Source organism: Carassius gibelio, chromosome B12, assembly GCF_023724105.1.
Source record: "Carassius gibelio isolate Cgi1373 ecotype wild population from Czech Republic chromosome B12, carGib1.2-hapl.c, whole genome shotgun sequence".
In the NCBI taxonomy this organism is placed as follows: domain Eukaryota; kingdom Metazoa; phylum Chordata; class Actinopteri; order Cypriniformes; family Cyprinidae; genus Carassius; species Carassius gibelio.
Window position 1 is genome coordinate 3,973,987 of NC_068407.1, and position 17,601 is coordinate 3,991,587.

At 38.2% G+C, this 17,601-nt stretch overlaps 1 protein-coding gene across 1 annotated transcript in view; it reads right to left on the reverse strand.

Annotated features, from left to right (window-relative positions):
• LOC127969286 (IgGFc-binding protein-like) overlaps positions 1 to 16,028 on the reverse strand; it is a 38,189-nt gene extending 22,161 nt beyond the window's left edge. Inside the window, exons 1-16 of the mRNA XM_052571137.1 lie at positions 15,980 to 16,028; positions 14,532 to 14,909; positions 14,359 to 14,430; positions 12,331 to 12,723; positions 11,783 to 12,169; positions 11,571 to 11,669; positions 10,921 to 11,301; positions 10,030 to 10,437; positions 7,054 to 7,443; positions 6,899 to 6,967; positions 5,677 to 6,063; positions 5,485 to 5,574; positions 3,892 to 4,131; positions 2,934 to 3,200; positions 2,811 to 2,822; positions 2,669 to 2,734 (exon numbers count right to left, since the gene is read on the reverse strand). Of these exons, the coding sequence (XP_052427097.1) occupies positions 2,669 to 2,734; positions 2,811 to 2,822; positions 2,934 to 3,200; positions 3,892 to 4,131; positions 5,485 to 5,574; positions 5,677 to 6,063; positions 6,899 to 6,967; positions 7,054 to 7,443; positions 10,030 to 10,437; positions 10,921 to 11,301; positions 11,571 to 11,669; positions 11,783 to 12,169; positions 12,331 to 12,723; positions 14,359 to 14,430; positions 14,532 to 14,909; positions 15,980 to 16,028 (3,688 nt within the window). The remainder of the gene's footprint in view (positions 1 to 2,668; positions 2,735 to 2,810; positions 2,823 to 2,933; positions 3,201 to 3,891; positions 4,132 to 5,484; positions 5,575 to 5,676; positions 6,064 to 6,898; positions 6,968 to 7,053; positions 7,444 to 10,029; positions 10,438 to 10,920; positions 11,302 to 11,570; positions 11,670 to 11,782; positions 12,170 to 12,330; positions 12,724 to 14,358; positions 14,431 to 14,531; positions 14,910 to 15,979) is intronic.
• Between the last annotated feature and the right edge of the window lie 1,573 nt (positions 16,029 to 17,601).

Consider the following 17,601-nt stretch of genomic DNA (forward strand, 5'->3'; position numbering starts at 1 on the left):
GCCCCGAAAGCGGGACTCCAGTACAGGAGGGTGGGTGAGTAAATAACCCTTGCTTTACCTGTTTATGGGTGTTATGTTGCTGGTGGTTATATGTCTACTAACAACTCTGTGAGTTTCCTTTACAGAGCCTGGCTGATCATCAGAATTGGCACAGCACTGCAGGGAATTTCATGGATGTCCAGCCAGGTCACCCTGAGGGGCCGCCTGGCCGCTTGGCGCATCCGGGGAGGTAGTTACAGAGTCCTTCTGTATGTGCTGCCTCAGGTGATGCTCCCCTCGCTTGAGGGTTGGAGCTCGCCTCTCCCGTGCGATCCAGCGCCTCTGTGATGCTTTTCTGTACACACGCTAAGCTTGTGTACTTTCTCAAAACCACATGGTGGTCAGTGTGCACGTGAACACTTTGCGCACTGTCTCAAATCCACATACGTGGTAAGTGTGCACGCAAGACTCTACGCACTTTCTAAAATCCTATACGGTAAGTTTACGCGCTCCGCTTCATTCCCTTTCTTAAGATGATTAGCCCCGGGGTTCCTTGGGCTTCATCCAACCAGTGTGTATTTGTTATACACCTCAAGCATCGCTTCCCTCAACATGAGGGGCTGTGTGGACTTCCACATATTGTGGTTATCAGGTAGTAGGCTTCACCAGGCCTCTCTGATGGTGAGCTCCCACATACTGTGGTTGCCAGGTAGTAGGCCTCACCAGGCCTCCCTGGAGATTTAGCTCCCGCATACTGTGCGTTTCCACTAAATAGCATATTGTGGTTTTCAGATAGTAGGTTTCACCAGGTCTCTCTAAAGGTGAGCTCCCACATACTGTGGTTGTCAGGTAGTAGGCCTCAACAGGCCTCCCTGGAGATTTAGCTCCCACATACTGTGCGTTTCCTCAAAAAAAAAAAAAACGAGCTCCCACGGTTTGTGGTTGTCAGGTAGTACGCCTCACCAGGCATCCCTGGAGTCGAGTTCCATATTACTTTCAGTTTCCACTGAGGTGGTTATCTGGTAACAGGTAGTAGGCCTCTCTAGGCCTCTCTGTAGGTGAACTCCCACATATTGTGGTTATCAGATAGTAGGCTTCACAGGTCTCTCTGAAGGTGAGCTCCCACATACTGTGGTTGTCAGGTAACCTTTCAGTACACACGCTAAGCCTGTGTACTTTCTCAAAACCACATGGTGGTCAGTGTGCACGTTAACGCTTTGCGCACTGTCTGAAATCCACGTAAGTGGTAAGTGTGCACTTTCTGAAATCCTGTTCGGTAAGGGTTAAGCGCTCTGCTTCGTTCCCTTTCTTAAGATGATTAGCCCCGAGGTTCCTTGGGCTTCATTCAACCAGTGTGTATTTGTTATACACCTCAAGCACCGCCCTCAACATGGGGGGCTGTGTGGGCTATTCTCGTGGTAGTTAGCAGCGCTCCCCTTTTCTGAAAGGGTCGCCTATGGGCATGCTGCTCGGAGCTCGGACTCCTCCTCTCATGGGAGACTGAATTCTCGTTTTTTTCTTCAGAGCGCTCCAGTACTACATACTGTTTTGAGACGCATTGTGAGAGCAGACATCCTGCTGAGGCAGGGGCTGAGGCTCGGGAATGGCACCTTCGCACCAAGGTGTTGAAGCAGAGTTGGAAAGGTTGGCCAGATTTGGGTGGATCGTTTTTTGCGGCTCGAGAGAGCATCGCACTATCCCCTCTGGCTTCCTCTGATTCATCCAGCTCCATTGGGACTGGACGCCATGGTACAGGGGTGGCCGAGGCTTCATCTGTACATTCCGTCCTCCAATTGCTCTGCTCCCGGGCCATTCCATTTACGAGCTGCTCTATCAGAGTGCCACGAGAGCCCCTCCTTTGTGACAGGCAAGACTTGGTAATAGACAATGCTAAGTTCTTAGCCGTATCCCTTTAAAGGAATCTTTTGTGATTCCAAGCCTTCAGCTCTACCCCGGGCTGAGGCCCCACAAGTAAGTTGGGTATGTAGCTTAGGCCTTTGGCCATAAGGGATAATGTCACGGACAGCCGTCGAACCGTCCCAGGGGCGACTCCCGGTGAAATGGTAGAGTTGGTACTTAGTGTTTGCCATGTTTCTGGCCTGCACTCCCCTCAGCATGGCGGCGTGGGTATACTGTTCCCCATAGTGTCCCTTCAGAGGACGCAGTTCGAAGTTCCCTTGACAGGGAACGTCTCAGGTTACTAATGTAACCATGGTTCCCTGAGAGGGAATGAGACACTGCGTCCTCTAGCTCCCTGCCATGCTTCGGACGCAAGCTTCACGAAGAAGATAAGTGACGGGTCCTACGGGCGCGTATTTATAGTCGCGCCGGTAGCGACGTCAGAGGCTGTCGCCGGCCAACATGTTGGCGTTTTTCAAAATATGCCCCAGACACGGGTCACGACGAGGTGTTCCCCATAGTGTCCCTTCAAAGGACGCAGTGTCTCGTTCCCTCTCAGGGAACCATGGTTACATTAGTAACCTAAGACGTTACTTGTTAGTTGATAGTAGTTAGTCGTGTTAATAGTGCATTAGCCATTTGTTCTAATAATATATGTGACAAATGCTATAATTAATAATTTTAAAACATTTTACACCTTAACAGTATAAAAAAACACACATTTTAATGTGTATTATCCTAATGAAACATGGGCTAAAAAAAATATTATTCTTATTGTAAAAAAACCTACTCATGCTGGACCCAATAAATGTAGCTGGGCTTGTAGAGGAAAACGTTGTTGATATAGTGCTGGTATCTGAAAGAGGGAATTATAAGAGATTAATAAAACAATATAAACATTTTAAATAAAAAAGCCATAAAGAATAATGTACCTGTGCAGTATCCTGAACACCAAAATGAATGTGGCTTGACAAGTTCATAGACATAGTAATCGCCTGGGCAGGCTTTGACTCGGATGGGTGTTGATTTGAAATCACAGCAGCCATAGTCTTTACCTCCACACACATCTATGGTCACCACTCCATCTTCTATCTGAGGATGAGGACCATTGAGCCACAGACTGCTATATGTGTTACAGCTGCCATCAGAAACACAGCTCTCTTGCATTCGAATGCCCATTCCATTGTAAAAAAGTCGATACCAGCCATTCCAGGAGAAGTTTTCATCACAAATGTAAAGTCCAGTTTCATTTGAAGCTCTCCAGGGACGATCCAGAGTTTCATAGTTGTAACAAGGATCATTATTGATGTTGTTGAAAACAACTGATATGGAGAGAGAGAGAAAAAGGTTGTAAGTAAAATCACTCCCTTATTTGGTTTTCTTATTTAGTGTAGCTTAATTATGGCGTTTTTTTTTTCTAGATTTTCTTTTCGTTTTAGTTAGATTAGTGGGTTCCTCCTTCTTTAGCTAGGTTGGGGAGTTTGGTTTTGTTTATTTCTCTTTTTTGGCACCACTCTAGTTAATTTGCCCCTATTCAAAGTGTATATTTTTCTTTATTAGTTTGTATTTATTTTTCCATGTGCAGTGTAAATTGACCACACACGTTGCTTTGTGGCTCTGGTTTCGGGCTAATAAACAAATTAACGCTGTTCTAAAGGTTTCCTTGGTTCATTCTGCTTATCCTTTTACCCAGTAGTAGAAAACAAATTAAAGTGTTGCCCTCTGTTCCCTAGATCCTTTTAAGGGTTGTAACAATGCTGTATTACAGGGTCATTTATAAAACATAGTGCATAATCATGACATCTCATGGCTGTGTGAGTGTGTGTGTTTGTGTGTGTGTCTAGTCTAGCTGGTTTAAAGCATCCATGATCCATAAAAAAAATGAACATTGTTACTACCTGTACATATTATACAAATGTATTGGAATATCAAAGTAGAGCTGTAAACAAGTGTAATTATTTCATATAGAGGATTAATAAAGTCATCCATAAAGAACACAAGTTAAAACTGCACCTGCACAGTATGTAGGAGAAGGGATTGACATGTCAGGTTTGACGAGTTTATAGACGTAGTAATCTCCTGGACAGGCTTTGATTTCAATGGAGGTGGATTTATAACTGCCACACTGGCGGCTGTTCCACCACCACCACCACCACGGCCAAGATGTCGACCCCAAGACTTCACGGCTCACCACCCCATCCTCAGGTTTTGGATGAGAGCCATTAAGATAAAGTCCAACTTCACCACCACATCCTGTGAAACTCGCACACCACTCAGACAGCTGAGCACTTTCTCCATTTAAATACAGCCGATACCAACCACTCCATTGAACAAATCTGTCATCATTGTAATAATATTGGTAGTTCTTGCGCAAGTCTCTCCAATCGTCATCAAGAACATTGTAGCCAGAGCATGGTTCAGAGCTGGGAGTTGGAGCTTTTATGAGAAAAGGGTAAAGAGAGAGAGAGAAAAAAAGTTACAACAAAGGGAGAAATTTATTTATTTTTCATAATAAAGATTCCATAATGTTCCAGTATGGTCATTAAATGTGGGGATGGTGGTATGTACATTTTAAATTATTTTATCCAGAAATTTTCCCTAGACACAAATCGATTCAAACCCCTATTGCATTATAAAGATCTGCTTATACATTCACAAATAGATCAATAATAGACATAGCAAATCACATTCTGAAATGGTCTGTGGCATGATTAATTATAATAAACAAAAAAATTAACATACAATTTAAGAGCTTACCTACACAGTAGGTCCCATAGCAGAAATTTGGTTGAACAAACTCATAGACATAGTAATTTCCTGGGCAGGCTTTGACTTTAATGGGATTGGATTGGAAAAAGCAGCAGTCATTGCCCCAGTGACCACAGATATTTCGGGTGACCACTCCATCCTCGACTTGTGGATGTTGACCATTTAGCCATAGTGGGGCGTGAGTGCCACATCTATACTTATCAACACATGTTTCTGACATCTGACCGCTCTGGCCGCCAATGAAGAGACGATACCACCCAACCCAGGTGACATAAGCATCACAAAATAAGTAGGAAGAATAATGATTGCTAGTGGATCGCCAAGAATCATCGAGCACAGTGTAGTTATAGCAGGGGTCAAAAGATATTGTTTCTTCTGTGGAAACATTAGCAATATAAATGTATCATTAGTTAAACAAACCAAGTAACAACATTTCTTTTACCTACATTTACCTAACATTTACCTACAAATGGAAGTTCATTAAAACATTTTGTCTGCTTAACTTGAACATTTTCTTGTTGAGCTACCTGTTACAGAGTGAATTTATACATACTGTAGCCAAAATAATTGTAAATTAGAGCATTTTCTTTTAAATGACTAGAGCTTAGTTTACACAGAGAACTAATTTTATTACCCAAGAGCATTCATTTGGACTACATATTCATTCAATATAAAATAGCAAAAATAAATGTCATTAAAAAAGAATATATATATATATATATATATATATATATATATATATATATATATATATATATATATATATATATATATATAAACATTTCTAGAACATGAGTGAAACAGTAATAATAATAAAGAATACAATAAAAAAATTACCTGGGGTAGTGACAGACAAAGTACTGGATTCTGTGGGTGGAATTGTCACCGTTGTTTCAGATGTTGTTGTAGATGCAAGCTTGGTTACATCTGTAATGTAAAAAATAATAATTTTAATTAAATGTCAATAATTGTATAACCTAAAATATGAATGATCAAAGCATGTAAAAAAAAAAAAAAAAAAAAAAATACCTGCACAGTAAGATGCACAAAATGTTGGCCTGACAAACTCATACACATAATAGTTTCCTGGACAAGCTTTGACTTGTATTGGATGAGATTTGTAACCACAGCCATCATTCCAAGTGGAACCGCACACTTGCCGTATGACCACTCCATCTTCCAGCTGTGGGTGAGGGCCGTTGAGCCACAGAGGGTAAGGAGTGCCACACATGCCATAACCAACACTTGACTCTGGCATCTGGACACTCTGACCATAGTAGAAGAGCCTGTACCAGCCGTTCCAGTTGACATTATAATCACACATGTAATTGTTGTAATAATTTTCAGTGGCTCTCCAAGGGTCATCCAGACTGGTGTAGTCATAGCAGGGATCAGTATTTGGAGTGTTAAATAAAACTATAGTCAAAATATAAAGAGTAAATGCATTTAAGATGTTTAAATCCATTTCAAATCAACATCAGTTGAAAAAAAACTGTCATTTTTAATGAAAGGTGACAATGCAATTAATAGTATGACTGTACCTGCACAATATACAGGCACTGGGATAGATGGTTTTGGCCTTAAAAGTCTGTAGACATAATAATTTTCAGGACAAGCTTTGACTTGGATTGGGTCAGATGTGTAGTAGCTGCACTGGTCATTAACAGAGCCATATATTTCACGAGTAACAACTCCATCTTCTGGCTGAGGATGAGGACCACCAAGCCACAGAGAACTAAAACCTCCACATGACATTTGACTGAAACACCACTCAGGCATCTGTGCACTCGAACCATTAATGAAGAGTCGATACCAGCCATGCCATTCAACACGCGTGTCATCATGTCCAGACATATACCAGAGTGTGCTTCTCCAGTAATTGTCAAGAATGTTGTAGTTATAACATGGGTCATAATCTATATTGATTTCAGAGAGAGACACAGAGAGGGAAAACATACATTATAAAATCTCAACAAAATTAGGAAAGAGCAAGCGGTTTCATTGTTCTATTTATTAGTCAAACACCCCTACTTTTAAGTGGGCAGATTTTGGCCTAGACACAAAAATAACTAAACTAAAAAAACATAATCTAGAAAACGATACTGATCCTCTCCAAAATGTTCATCTATCCCCTGAAAATGTCATTTATCCCACATACAGTATCACTTTGAAGAACATCCTTTTCATGACTTCTTGTAAACTAGTCTCATTGTACTAATGACAATGTTGAGTTTTCACTATATAAACGTACTCAAAGTCATGCTGAATCCAGGACTGGTAGCTGGACTTGCAGTGGAAACCAGAGATATTGTGTTGACATCTAAAAAGAGGAAATTAAACATATTACTGAAATAATTTTTAAAAAAGTGTTAAAATAAGATATTAAATAATATGAAAACATATTACCTGTACAATACCCTGAACACCCATTTGCTAGTTGATTCACAAGTTCATAAACATAGTAGTCGCCTGGGCAAGCTTTAACTCTGATGGGTTTTTTCATCAAATTATAGCTGGAATGCCATGTTCTTGTACAGACCTCCATGATCACCACTCCATCCTCTACGTGAGGATGAGGACCAGTGAGCGACAGACTGTAATCGGTGTTACAGCTGCCTGCATTAACACAACTCTCTGGCATTCGGATGTTCGTTCCATTGTAGAAAAGTCTGTACCAGCCGTTCCAGGAGAACGATTCATCACAAATGTAAAATCCGGTTTCATTTGTAGCTCTCCAGGGACGATCCAGAGATTCATAGTTGTAACAAGGATCATAACTGATGCTGTTGAATGCAACTGATATGGAGAAAAAGGCTGTTTGTGAAATCACTGATTGAATGTTAAAAGTGTCAGCTTATTAAAATAAGACTTCGGGTCTCATTGCTGTGTCTCTTAGAATATACAGAATTCATGAAATGGAAATTAAAAAGTTGACCCATACCAAAATATACACACAGAGAATAATCATGAACAGTAATCTATAGAAAGCAGTATACAAGTACCTGCACAGTATGTTGGCCTAGGGATTGACACATCAGGTTTGTCAAGTTTATAGACATAATAATCTCCTGGACAGGCTTTGACTTGAATGGGGGTAGATCTAAAATAACCACATTGGTTGGAGCTCCACAACAAGCTTGAAGATCCCAAGACTTCACGGGTCACCACCCCATCCTCAAGTTGTGGATGAGAGCCATTGAGATAAAGTCCGACTTCACCACCGCATCGTGCGAGTGTCACACACCACTCAGACAGCTGAGCACTTTCTCCATTCAAATACAGCCGATACCAACCACTCCATTCAACAGCAGTGTCATCGTGGTCATATGACTGGCTGTTCTGACGCAGGTCTCTCCAATCGTCATTGAGAATATTATAATCAGAGCATGGGTCAGAGCTGGGAGTTGTGACTTTTGAGAGACAAAATATGAAATAATGAAGGGATGGGTTTTGGCTATATTCATGTATGTATGTTTGTGTGTGTGTTTGTGTGCATTATATATATATATATATTAGGGGTGTAACGGTTCACAAAATTCACGGTTCGGTTCGATACGATACACTGATGTCACGGTTCGGTTCGGTTCGGTTCGATACGTTTTAGATACAGCAAAATGCAAAAACATCTCAACTTTTCAGAATGCCGCAAGCGCACCGCGGGTCATGTGACAAGAACCAACCAATCAGCTTCATCCTTTCCCGTAACAACGTTGAGAGCTCAGCCAAGATGAAGGAACAGCTGATCATAGTTGTATATGGATTGCAATTTTGAAATAAATTTAGTAGCAGAGCTACTGCAAGCGATTTTTAGAGCTGCAAATCCATTTATCCTTCGCTGAAATTTCCGTGTCTCATGGAGAGAGCACGTCATTGTTGCTTAGCAAAGACAGACGCCTCATGAGCGCTTCTGCCTGAGCGCTTTGGAAAGGAGGAGAAAGACGCGCTTAGCGTTTTCCATGCGTTTTTAGGCACGATATGTGAACGGCCCCTAAGGCGCTCGCTCACTCAGCACGCGCTGAAGGCTCGTTGCAAAATGTCGAATGCATTTAACAGACCAGAAATATAAGATCCTAAAATAACCAACAGGTCTGGTGTTTGGGTTGGATTCCCTGTAAGCTATAGTGTCTAAATGCTGCAGGGATAGTTTGCTGCGTGCATGTTTCTCCTTTTTTTCGTCTTTTCCCAGATAGTACTGACGCATATATCCCAGATATTCCCGCTGGTGTTTTTTTTTTTTTTTTTGTATTCCCGCTGGTGTACCCTGTCATGTTGCAGATGCGACATACCGTTGTTTTTTTTATCCACCACTCTCTTGCCATCACCATTATAGCTTAAAGGGAATCCAAAGTGCACCCAAACACCAGACCTGTTGGTTATTGGAGGATCTTCTCATTTCTAGTCTGTTCAACGCATTGGCTATTTTGCAACGAGCCTTCAGCGCGTACTGAGTGAGCGAGCGCCTGCTGAGTAGCCTAACATAAACATATAAGATGGTGTTTTTTTCTTCTTCGGGAGTGTCAGGGGCGTTGCCTGTTACGTTGTTTGGGTTATTGGGCTACCTTGTTGAACGCATATCATTATATTTCTCTCTCTCTCTCTCTCTTTTTTTTTTTTTTCAAATATAATTAATTACTCCAACGAACCGTTCGGTATACGTAATGCGTACCGCGTACCGAACCGAAAGCGTCGTACCGAACGGTTCAATACGAATACGCGTATCGTTACACCCCTAATATATATATATATATATATATATATATATGTGTGTGTGTGTGTGTGTGTGTGTGTGTGTGTGTGTGTAAAGACCTCTAACACTGGCTTGCTCTATTCTTTTTTATTCTATCTGTTTTTTTTTTTTATTATATTATTTAAAAGCCCATGCTACGTGTACTGTGTTAACCTGACTGAGATTTGTTATAGCACTTATATTTCATTGCTCTGTTTGTTGTTTTTGATTACTTCCACTGTCCTCATTTATAAGTCGCTTTGGATAAAAGTGTCTGCTTAATGAATAAATGTAAATGTAAATATTTACATTATATATATATATATATATATATATATATATATCTGTGTGTGTGCGTGTGTGTGTGTGTGTGTAAAAATATGGCATTATGAGTTATATATTAAATAATATATTTTCTGTAACAACAGCAAATCTTTTTGAAAGTAAAACATCATTAACATATATAAGGTTATTTTTTTGGCTAATTGTTTAGCTCTTTAATTATCCTTTGCTATTGTTAGTTCAACAAAATTATGTCAGAGGACAGAGAACATTAAATTACCAGTCGGGGTGGTGTGTGGCGTGACATCTATAGAAGTGATATTCGTCAGTTCTGTAAAGTTTTGGATGAATATTAGTTAAATACAAAAACACACTTATACAAGTTTGAATGTAAATATATTTACCTGCGCAGTATGCCACATAGCAGAACACTGGGTTTATGAACTCATACACATAATAATTGCCTGGGCATGCTTTCACCTTCATAGGATTAAACTCATAATTGCAGCAGTCATTGTTCCAGTGGCCACAGACATGACGGGTGACCACACCATCCTCGACTCGTGGATGCTGACCATTTAGCCACAGTGGGGCAATAGTGCCACAGCTAAACTGATTAACACATGTTTCTGGCATCCGAGCATCCTGGCCTGCAATGAAGAGACGATACCATCCATCCCAATTAACACTAGCATCACAATTGTATGAATAGTGACTGTCTGTTGCTCTCCAAGGATCATCCAGGGCTCTGTAGTTGTAGCAGGGGTCAGTGCGGAAAGCCTCTGTAACAAATAACAACAAACACACAAGATGTTTAAGTGTAAAGATTTTGTAAACCTACAATAAATTTCAGTACAGTGCATGTTAATTCAGTAAAATGAAATATGCAGGCATAAATATTGTGTAGCTCAACATGAAATTTAGCAAAGAAACTAATACTGCATTTGCAAATTTGTCTTAGCACAAATGGTGTGTTGACACACTGTACTAAATGTCATTTCCTGTCAAAACGTCAACAGTCAGTAGAGGGCATAGCATACTACATTACCAGCCAAAGTTGTCTCTGGAGTGAAAGTAGGAATGCTGATGCTATTGTTCCTAACATCTGTAAAAAAATAAAATAAAGTTACTGTTAATTCATAAACAGCCAAAACAATATATTAGTTACATAGTAAAAAAAAGCAACATGTATTTACTTCAACAGTACGCAAAAAAGCAAACTTATAAATGTAATGCATAACATGGGTGAATGCAGATATGCTTACCTGCACAGTAGGTCCCATAACAGAAATTTGGTCTAACAAACTCATAGACGTAGTAATTGCCTGGGCAGGCTTTCACTCTAATGGGATTTGACCGGAAACCACAGCAGTTATTCCACCAGTGACCGCAGACATCTCGGGTCACCACTCCATCCTCGATTCGTGGGTGTGGACCGTTTAGCCAAAGTGGGGCATGAGTGCCACAGCTTAGCCGATCAACACATGTGTCTGGCATCTGAACGCTCTGGCCATAAATGAAGAGACGATACCAGCCCACCCAGCTGACATAAGCGTCACACATTAAATTGAAGGTATATCGATTGTCTGTGGCTCTCCATGGCTCATCCAGCGCAGTGTAGCTATTGCAGGGGTCAAAGTGGAGGGCTGTGAAAAAAAAAATATTTGAAAATAAGTATTAATATTCATAGAAAAAAAGAAAAATAAATACTCTTGTGGTGTAAAATCAACCTAGAAATTGAGGTAAAAAAATTTTTTTTCTAGACTCCCCTACAAGTTATATCTGAAGTCGGTGATTATTCATGGCAAATTGTAAAGCTGCTATTTATTGAGAAGGAGGGAAAAAAAAGCAGCCAATGAGCTTTCCTGAAAAAAAAACCTAATCACACAACATTCTTTAGTTATGAGTTCAATACCTGTGTCTGTGTCAGGCGGAGTAATGGATTCTGGGAGTATAACTGCAACTGTTGTTGTAGGTGGTGTTGTAGATGTTGGGCTGCTGAGGCTTGAGACATCTGGTACCGGGAACATTTTTTTTTTTTTTACATCAAAGTCCATCATTTTCAATCATAACTAAAGAGAATAAAAACTCCAGACCAAAGCATGTACATGATGAAAATGTGTTTACCTGCACAGTAAGATGAACACAATTGTGGCCTGACAAACTCATACACGTAATAGTCTCCAGGACAAGCTTTGACTCGTATTGGATGCGATTTGTAATCACAGCAGTCATTCAATGTGGAAACGCACACTTGTCGAGTAATCACTCCATCTTCCAGCTGTGGGTGAGGGCCATCAAGCCAAAGTGGTTTGTCTGTGCCACACATGCCAGAACCAACACATGAATCTGGCATCTGGACACTCTGACCATTGTAGAAGAGCCTGTACCAGCCGTTCCAGTTGACATTATAATCACATATATTAGTGATATAATTATAGTCAGTGGCTCGCCAAGGCTCGTCGACATTGGTGTAGTCGTAGCAGGGATCAGTATTTGGAGTGTTGAATGGAACTGCAGTCAAAATATAAAGAGTGTGTTATAGGTATTGTGGACGAAGCATGCTCAAGACTACATGATTTATACCATTTACAGTATCAATAATAGTTCTGTAAATATATATATACATATGAAAGGTGACTATGATTTTGTAAATGATGAAGGAGAATAGCTACCTGCACAATATACAGGCAATGGGATCGATGGCTTTGGACTTTTAAGTTTGTAGACATAATAATTTCCTTGACAGGCTTTGACTTGGATTGGGTCAGATCTGTAGTAACTGCACTGGTCATTAACAGAGCTGTAGACTTCACGAGTAACAACTCCATCTTCTGGCTGAGGATGAGGGTCACCAAGCCACAGAGAACTAAAACCTCCACATGACATATGACTGAAACACCACTCAGGCATCTGTGCACTCGAACCATTAATGAAGAGTCGATACCAGCCATGCCATTCAACTAGAGTGTCATCATGTCCAGACATATATCCAGATTGATACCAGTAATTGAGTGTGCTTCTCCAGTAATCATCAAGAATGTTGTAGTTGAAGCATGGGTCATAATCTATGTCGATGGCAGCTGATGAGATCAAAGGAAAGAAGTTATATGTCTTTTCAAATCCTGACATTTTGGGCTCACTCAAGGTTCTTTTGAACAGGGTGGAATTTTTCTTTTTTTGCCTAAATATCTTCTTCTTCTTTTTTTTTTTTTTAAGTACTGCCCTTCTACAGAAGATAGATAGGCTACATGTTTCCAAGAAGACAAAATAAGTTAAATATATCTTATTATGATCTTCAAATTCAGAAACTTTTAATGCATGGGTTTCCTTCTGGAGCATCAGTGAATGTCTGAACCTTCTGCAATAGCTGCATATGATCCCTTGGTTGTCCTCAGTATGAAAATGTGGATCTTAAAATCATATTTATTGTTGGAATGGGTTGAAATACACAAATGCTGGAAAACTAAAGAATATGCGGGACCTGAATGATTTGTCTGCAGAGCAGCGGACAGTTTAAATGTTCAGGACAAGCAAGGAATAAGTGAACAACTATAAATAATAATAATAATAATAATAATAATAATAATAATAATAAAAACCCTGTGGATCATTCAGGTAACAACACAGTATTAAAAATCAAGGGGCTGTAAACTTTTGAACGGGGTCATTTGTATAAATGCAGCTAATATTTTCTCTTGTGCACTAAAATATTTAATGTGAAATCTCTTATTCTGATCAGTACTAAATGAACAATTACCTGCATTTTGATTGATCCCGCCTATTTTGGTAAAATAACATTTTGCAGGTTCTGAAAGGGGGATGTAAACTTTTGACCTCAATTGTATATATGAACATTTGACAAACTCGTTTGGTATAGTCTCTTGACTCTAAAAAGGCTAGTTCACCCCAGGCTCTATTATTATAATGATTTCTGTATTAGAGACTATACTACACTTTTATAAAATTACATATTTTATGTAAATATGAACCAGGGCCGGCCCGCGGCATAGGCGATATATGCAAATGCTAAGGGCGCCACTCATCCATAGGGGCGCCAGAATGAGTGAACGGGTGAATTTTTTATTTTTATTTTTTTACATATTTTTTTTTATTTTTTTTATAATAGGCTACTATTTAAAAACCATTAATTCAAAATACTCCGGCTCATGATCCTTTAGAAATCATTCTAATATGATGATTTATTATGAGTGTTGGAAACAGTTCTGCTGTAATGTGTGTGTGTGTGTGTGTGTGTGTGTGTATGTGTGTGTGTGTATGTATATATATATATATATATATGCTAAATCATGAACACAATGACAGGGTGAAATGGGCTGTGATGCATGGGCCGGCCCTGATATGAACTAAAATACAGCTGTAAACATAACTGCCACACACATTTCAAATGGATTTTGATTGGCTTCCAAAGTTGGTTTGGTTTTAACCTGTTAGAAGTCTGAACCATTTTATCTTAGATCAGAAAAATTTCTAAATCTGTAGAACATTAACATATTTTGAGATACACCTCACCTGTTTTTGTCCATAAAATGTAAAAGGTACAAAAATGAATTGGTGTTCCACAGATTAAAGAATGAAATGAGTGAGAGTAAATTATTGACAGTTAAAAGAAAAAAAAAAAGAAAGAAAAAAAGAGTTTCAAATTTCAATGTCTGCTATTAATTATTCATATAGCAACCTACACATGGAAAGGCTGGATCCACTAATCGTAGATGGACTTGAAGTGGAAGTTGTCAGGGATATTGTGCTGATATCTAAAAAAAAAAAAAAAAAAAAAAAAAAAATCATTTTAATTAAATTTGTAAACTAATTTTTATTAAAGAAAAAAAAAAATGAAAAGCTAGAAAACCAGTACCTGTGCAGTATCCTGAACACTCATACTGTTGATTGACAAGTTCATAGACATAGTAATCGCCCGGGCAAGCTTTGACTCTGATGGGTGTTGATTCGAAAGAGCAGCAGTCATACAATGTGCTTGCACAGACCTCCATGATCACCTCTCCATCCTCTATCTGAGGGTGAGAACCATTGAGCCACAGACTGTAATCTGTGTTACAGCTGCCTGTGTTCACACAGTGCTCTGGCATCCGGATGTCCATTCCATTATAGAAAAGTCTGTACCAGCCGTTCCAGGAGAAATATTCATCACAAACGTAAAGTCCAGTTTCCTCTGTGGCTCTCCAGGGACGATCCAGAGATTCATAGTTGTAACAAGGATCATTGCCAAATGCAACTGTCATGAGGAAAAAGGTTGTTAGTGAAAGAACAATGTGTGAGAGCAGTGTTCATTCTATACTAAGTTAGCTTCATTTGTTTTGAGTGTTCCTCTAATACAGTGCATTACTATAGTTCAAAAGTATGTCAAGTGGGTTTTTAAGAAATGTATACTTTTAATCAGCAATGATGCATTCAATTAAAAAAGACATTCATAATGATACAAACAATAAATTATGCTATTGTTGCAATACATTGTGCATGTGTATTTTTGATCAAATAAATGCAGCTTTGATATGCATAAGAGACTTCTTTCAAAAACATTAAAAAATCTTTTGAATGGTCGTGTACATATATAATTTCATACATGTCATACAAAAGTTTTACTTTCCACACTCACACACACACACACACACACAAGCACACACTCTCGCAACTCACACACTGCACATAGAAAATCTAAAGAATATCCATTGCTCAAGCAGTTTCAATTTAATAATTCAATAAAAATATTTTGTGTTCAGACTACATGGATAATAAACTTCAGTTTTGCACAATGAACAGAATAAAATGAGTTATGACCAAATGTTCAACAATTTTATTACTAATTCAGTAAATGTGGAGTAAAACCACTGATGAAAAAAAGTAAAATATTAATAATAATATTGACAAGCGAATTGAAATTAAGTCATGTTATAATAAAAAAATAATATGATCTGAGCAGGTTAAAGCATTGTTGCAAGAAGCGAATGACTCTACATGATGAGTGACAGCTTAACCTTTTCTAAATGAAGAAGATATTCTGGGAACTAATGATCTTTTATCATTTCTTTGAGATGTGCATTACATTAAAGTTTTACATTCCACATTTAATAGGCGCTTTTATAATAAAGTATATCCTAAGTTTGACAGACAATTTTTATATTATTATTAATATATATAAATTATTTAATTTATTAATTAAGTAAATTATGGCAAAATGTTTGGAACACATTTTACATTATTATTAAAAGTGAGAAATTGAAAGGAGAAATTGTCAAGAATCATTATAAAGCACAATGAAGGACCCTATTTGAATGAAACTATTACCGTTAATCAACAGGAGTTGTGACGCACACAGTGAGATTAGAAACCTCATTGTGGCAGACTGCTCCTGGGGATGCCAAAGTGTCAAAGTGATCTGTAAAGAAAAATGTGCATATGTTAATAAACATGCACAGATTTATGTATTTAATTATGTAAATAACTATATAACACACAGCGGGTAAAATAAGTATTGAACACGTCACCATTTTTCTCAGTAAATATAAGGTGCTGATTTTCACCAGATGTCGGTAACAACCCAAATAATCAATACAAACAAAGAAAACTAAACAAATAAGTTCAGAAATTAAGTTGGTGATGGAATGACACAGGGACACCAGAAGTATTGAAGTATTGCTAGCTTTAAGAAACCACCTGTATGGAGAAACTAGTGGCATTCATTGCTCAGGTGTGATTTTTGGCTCCTTCTTCCACGTGAATGGTCTTTAAATCATGAAGGTTCTGCCTCTTCTATGAACTCTGATGTGTAGTTCTTTCCATAGATCTTCTATTAGATTCAAGTTTCATTCTCTGAAACAAATTGAGGCTTCCTTGGCTGTGTGTGTGATTATTGTCCTGCTGAAATGTCCACTCTTATTTCATCTTCATCCTGGTTGGTCTTGGGACTAACCCAGCTAATGTTAATTTCCACTGACAGGGGGCAGCATTGCTTTCTGGGTCAATATCACCAGAGTGCCTTTCAACCCTCACATTACTACAAAAAAAATGTGTAATTTTAATTTCCCATTCGCTTTATGTCATGTCATAAATATTAAACACTTGAGTGAGTACTATAGAAACATGGATAATTAGGAGCCATTATTCGAAGCATAATGCATAAGATGTCCACCCTGTCATGGGCATAGGCCTATATATTACTGTTAAATACATTTTCACTTCAAAATTAAGATCCAAATTATTTTTTTCCTAAAGGTATGTTGTGCCTTTTACTAAACAGGGTTATTTGTTTTCTTTCAAATTATAAATACATAAAATATTTTATGTAAACCACGTGTTTTTAAATAAACTCAATTTGCACACGTATGTATTATTTATTTTTTTCTTATTTGGATAAAACTGATATTTAAATACATTTTGTGTGATCCCTCTTATTTTGGTAAAATAAGATAATTTTTTTAATGCATTTGTTGGTATGTTATTGTCCCCACACCTAGCTATTGAACACACTTGATTATATGGATATGATAACATTTTTTTTTTTTTTTTTTTTTTAAATATGCACATGACGGGATGAACACATTGCAGAACAGACAAAGTATGACAATGAAACATTTATTTAACTTCAATTTTTTTATATATAATAATAATAAATAATATAATTATATCCTCAATCACATAATGTGTATGCAAGTAAGCAAACTCACATGAAGAAAATGTGTCATCTGAAAAGTCACCAACTTAACCATTGAAATTCCCGCCACTGAAGACACACAAAAAATCTGCTGTCCTTATGTTACTCACGAGAAAAACTCTTCATTTTTCTTAAATAAAAATATTTTTTTTTATAACCAAATAATTAATACACTCAAATAGATTCATCTTTTATTTAACCAAATATTAATAGGATATATTTTAATTTTATTTTATGATTTGAAAATATTATATGC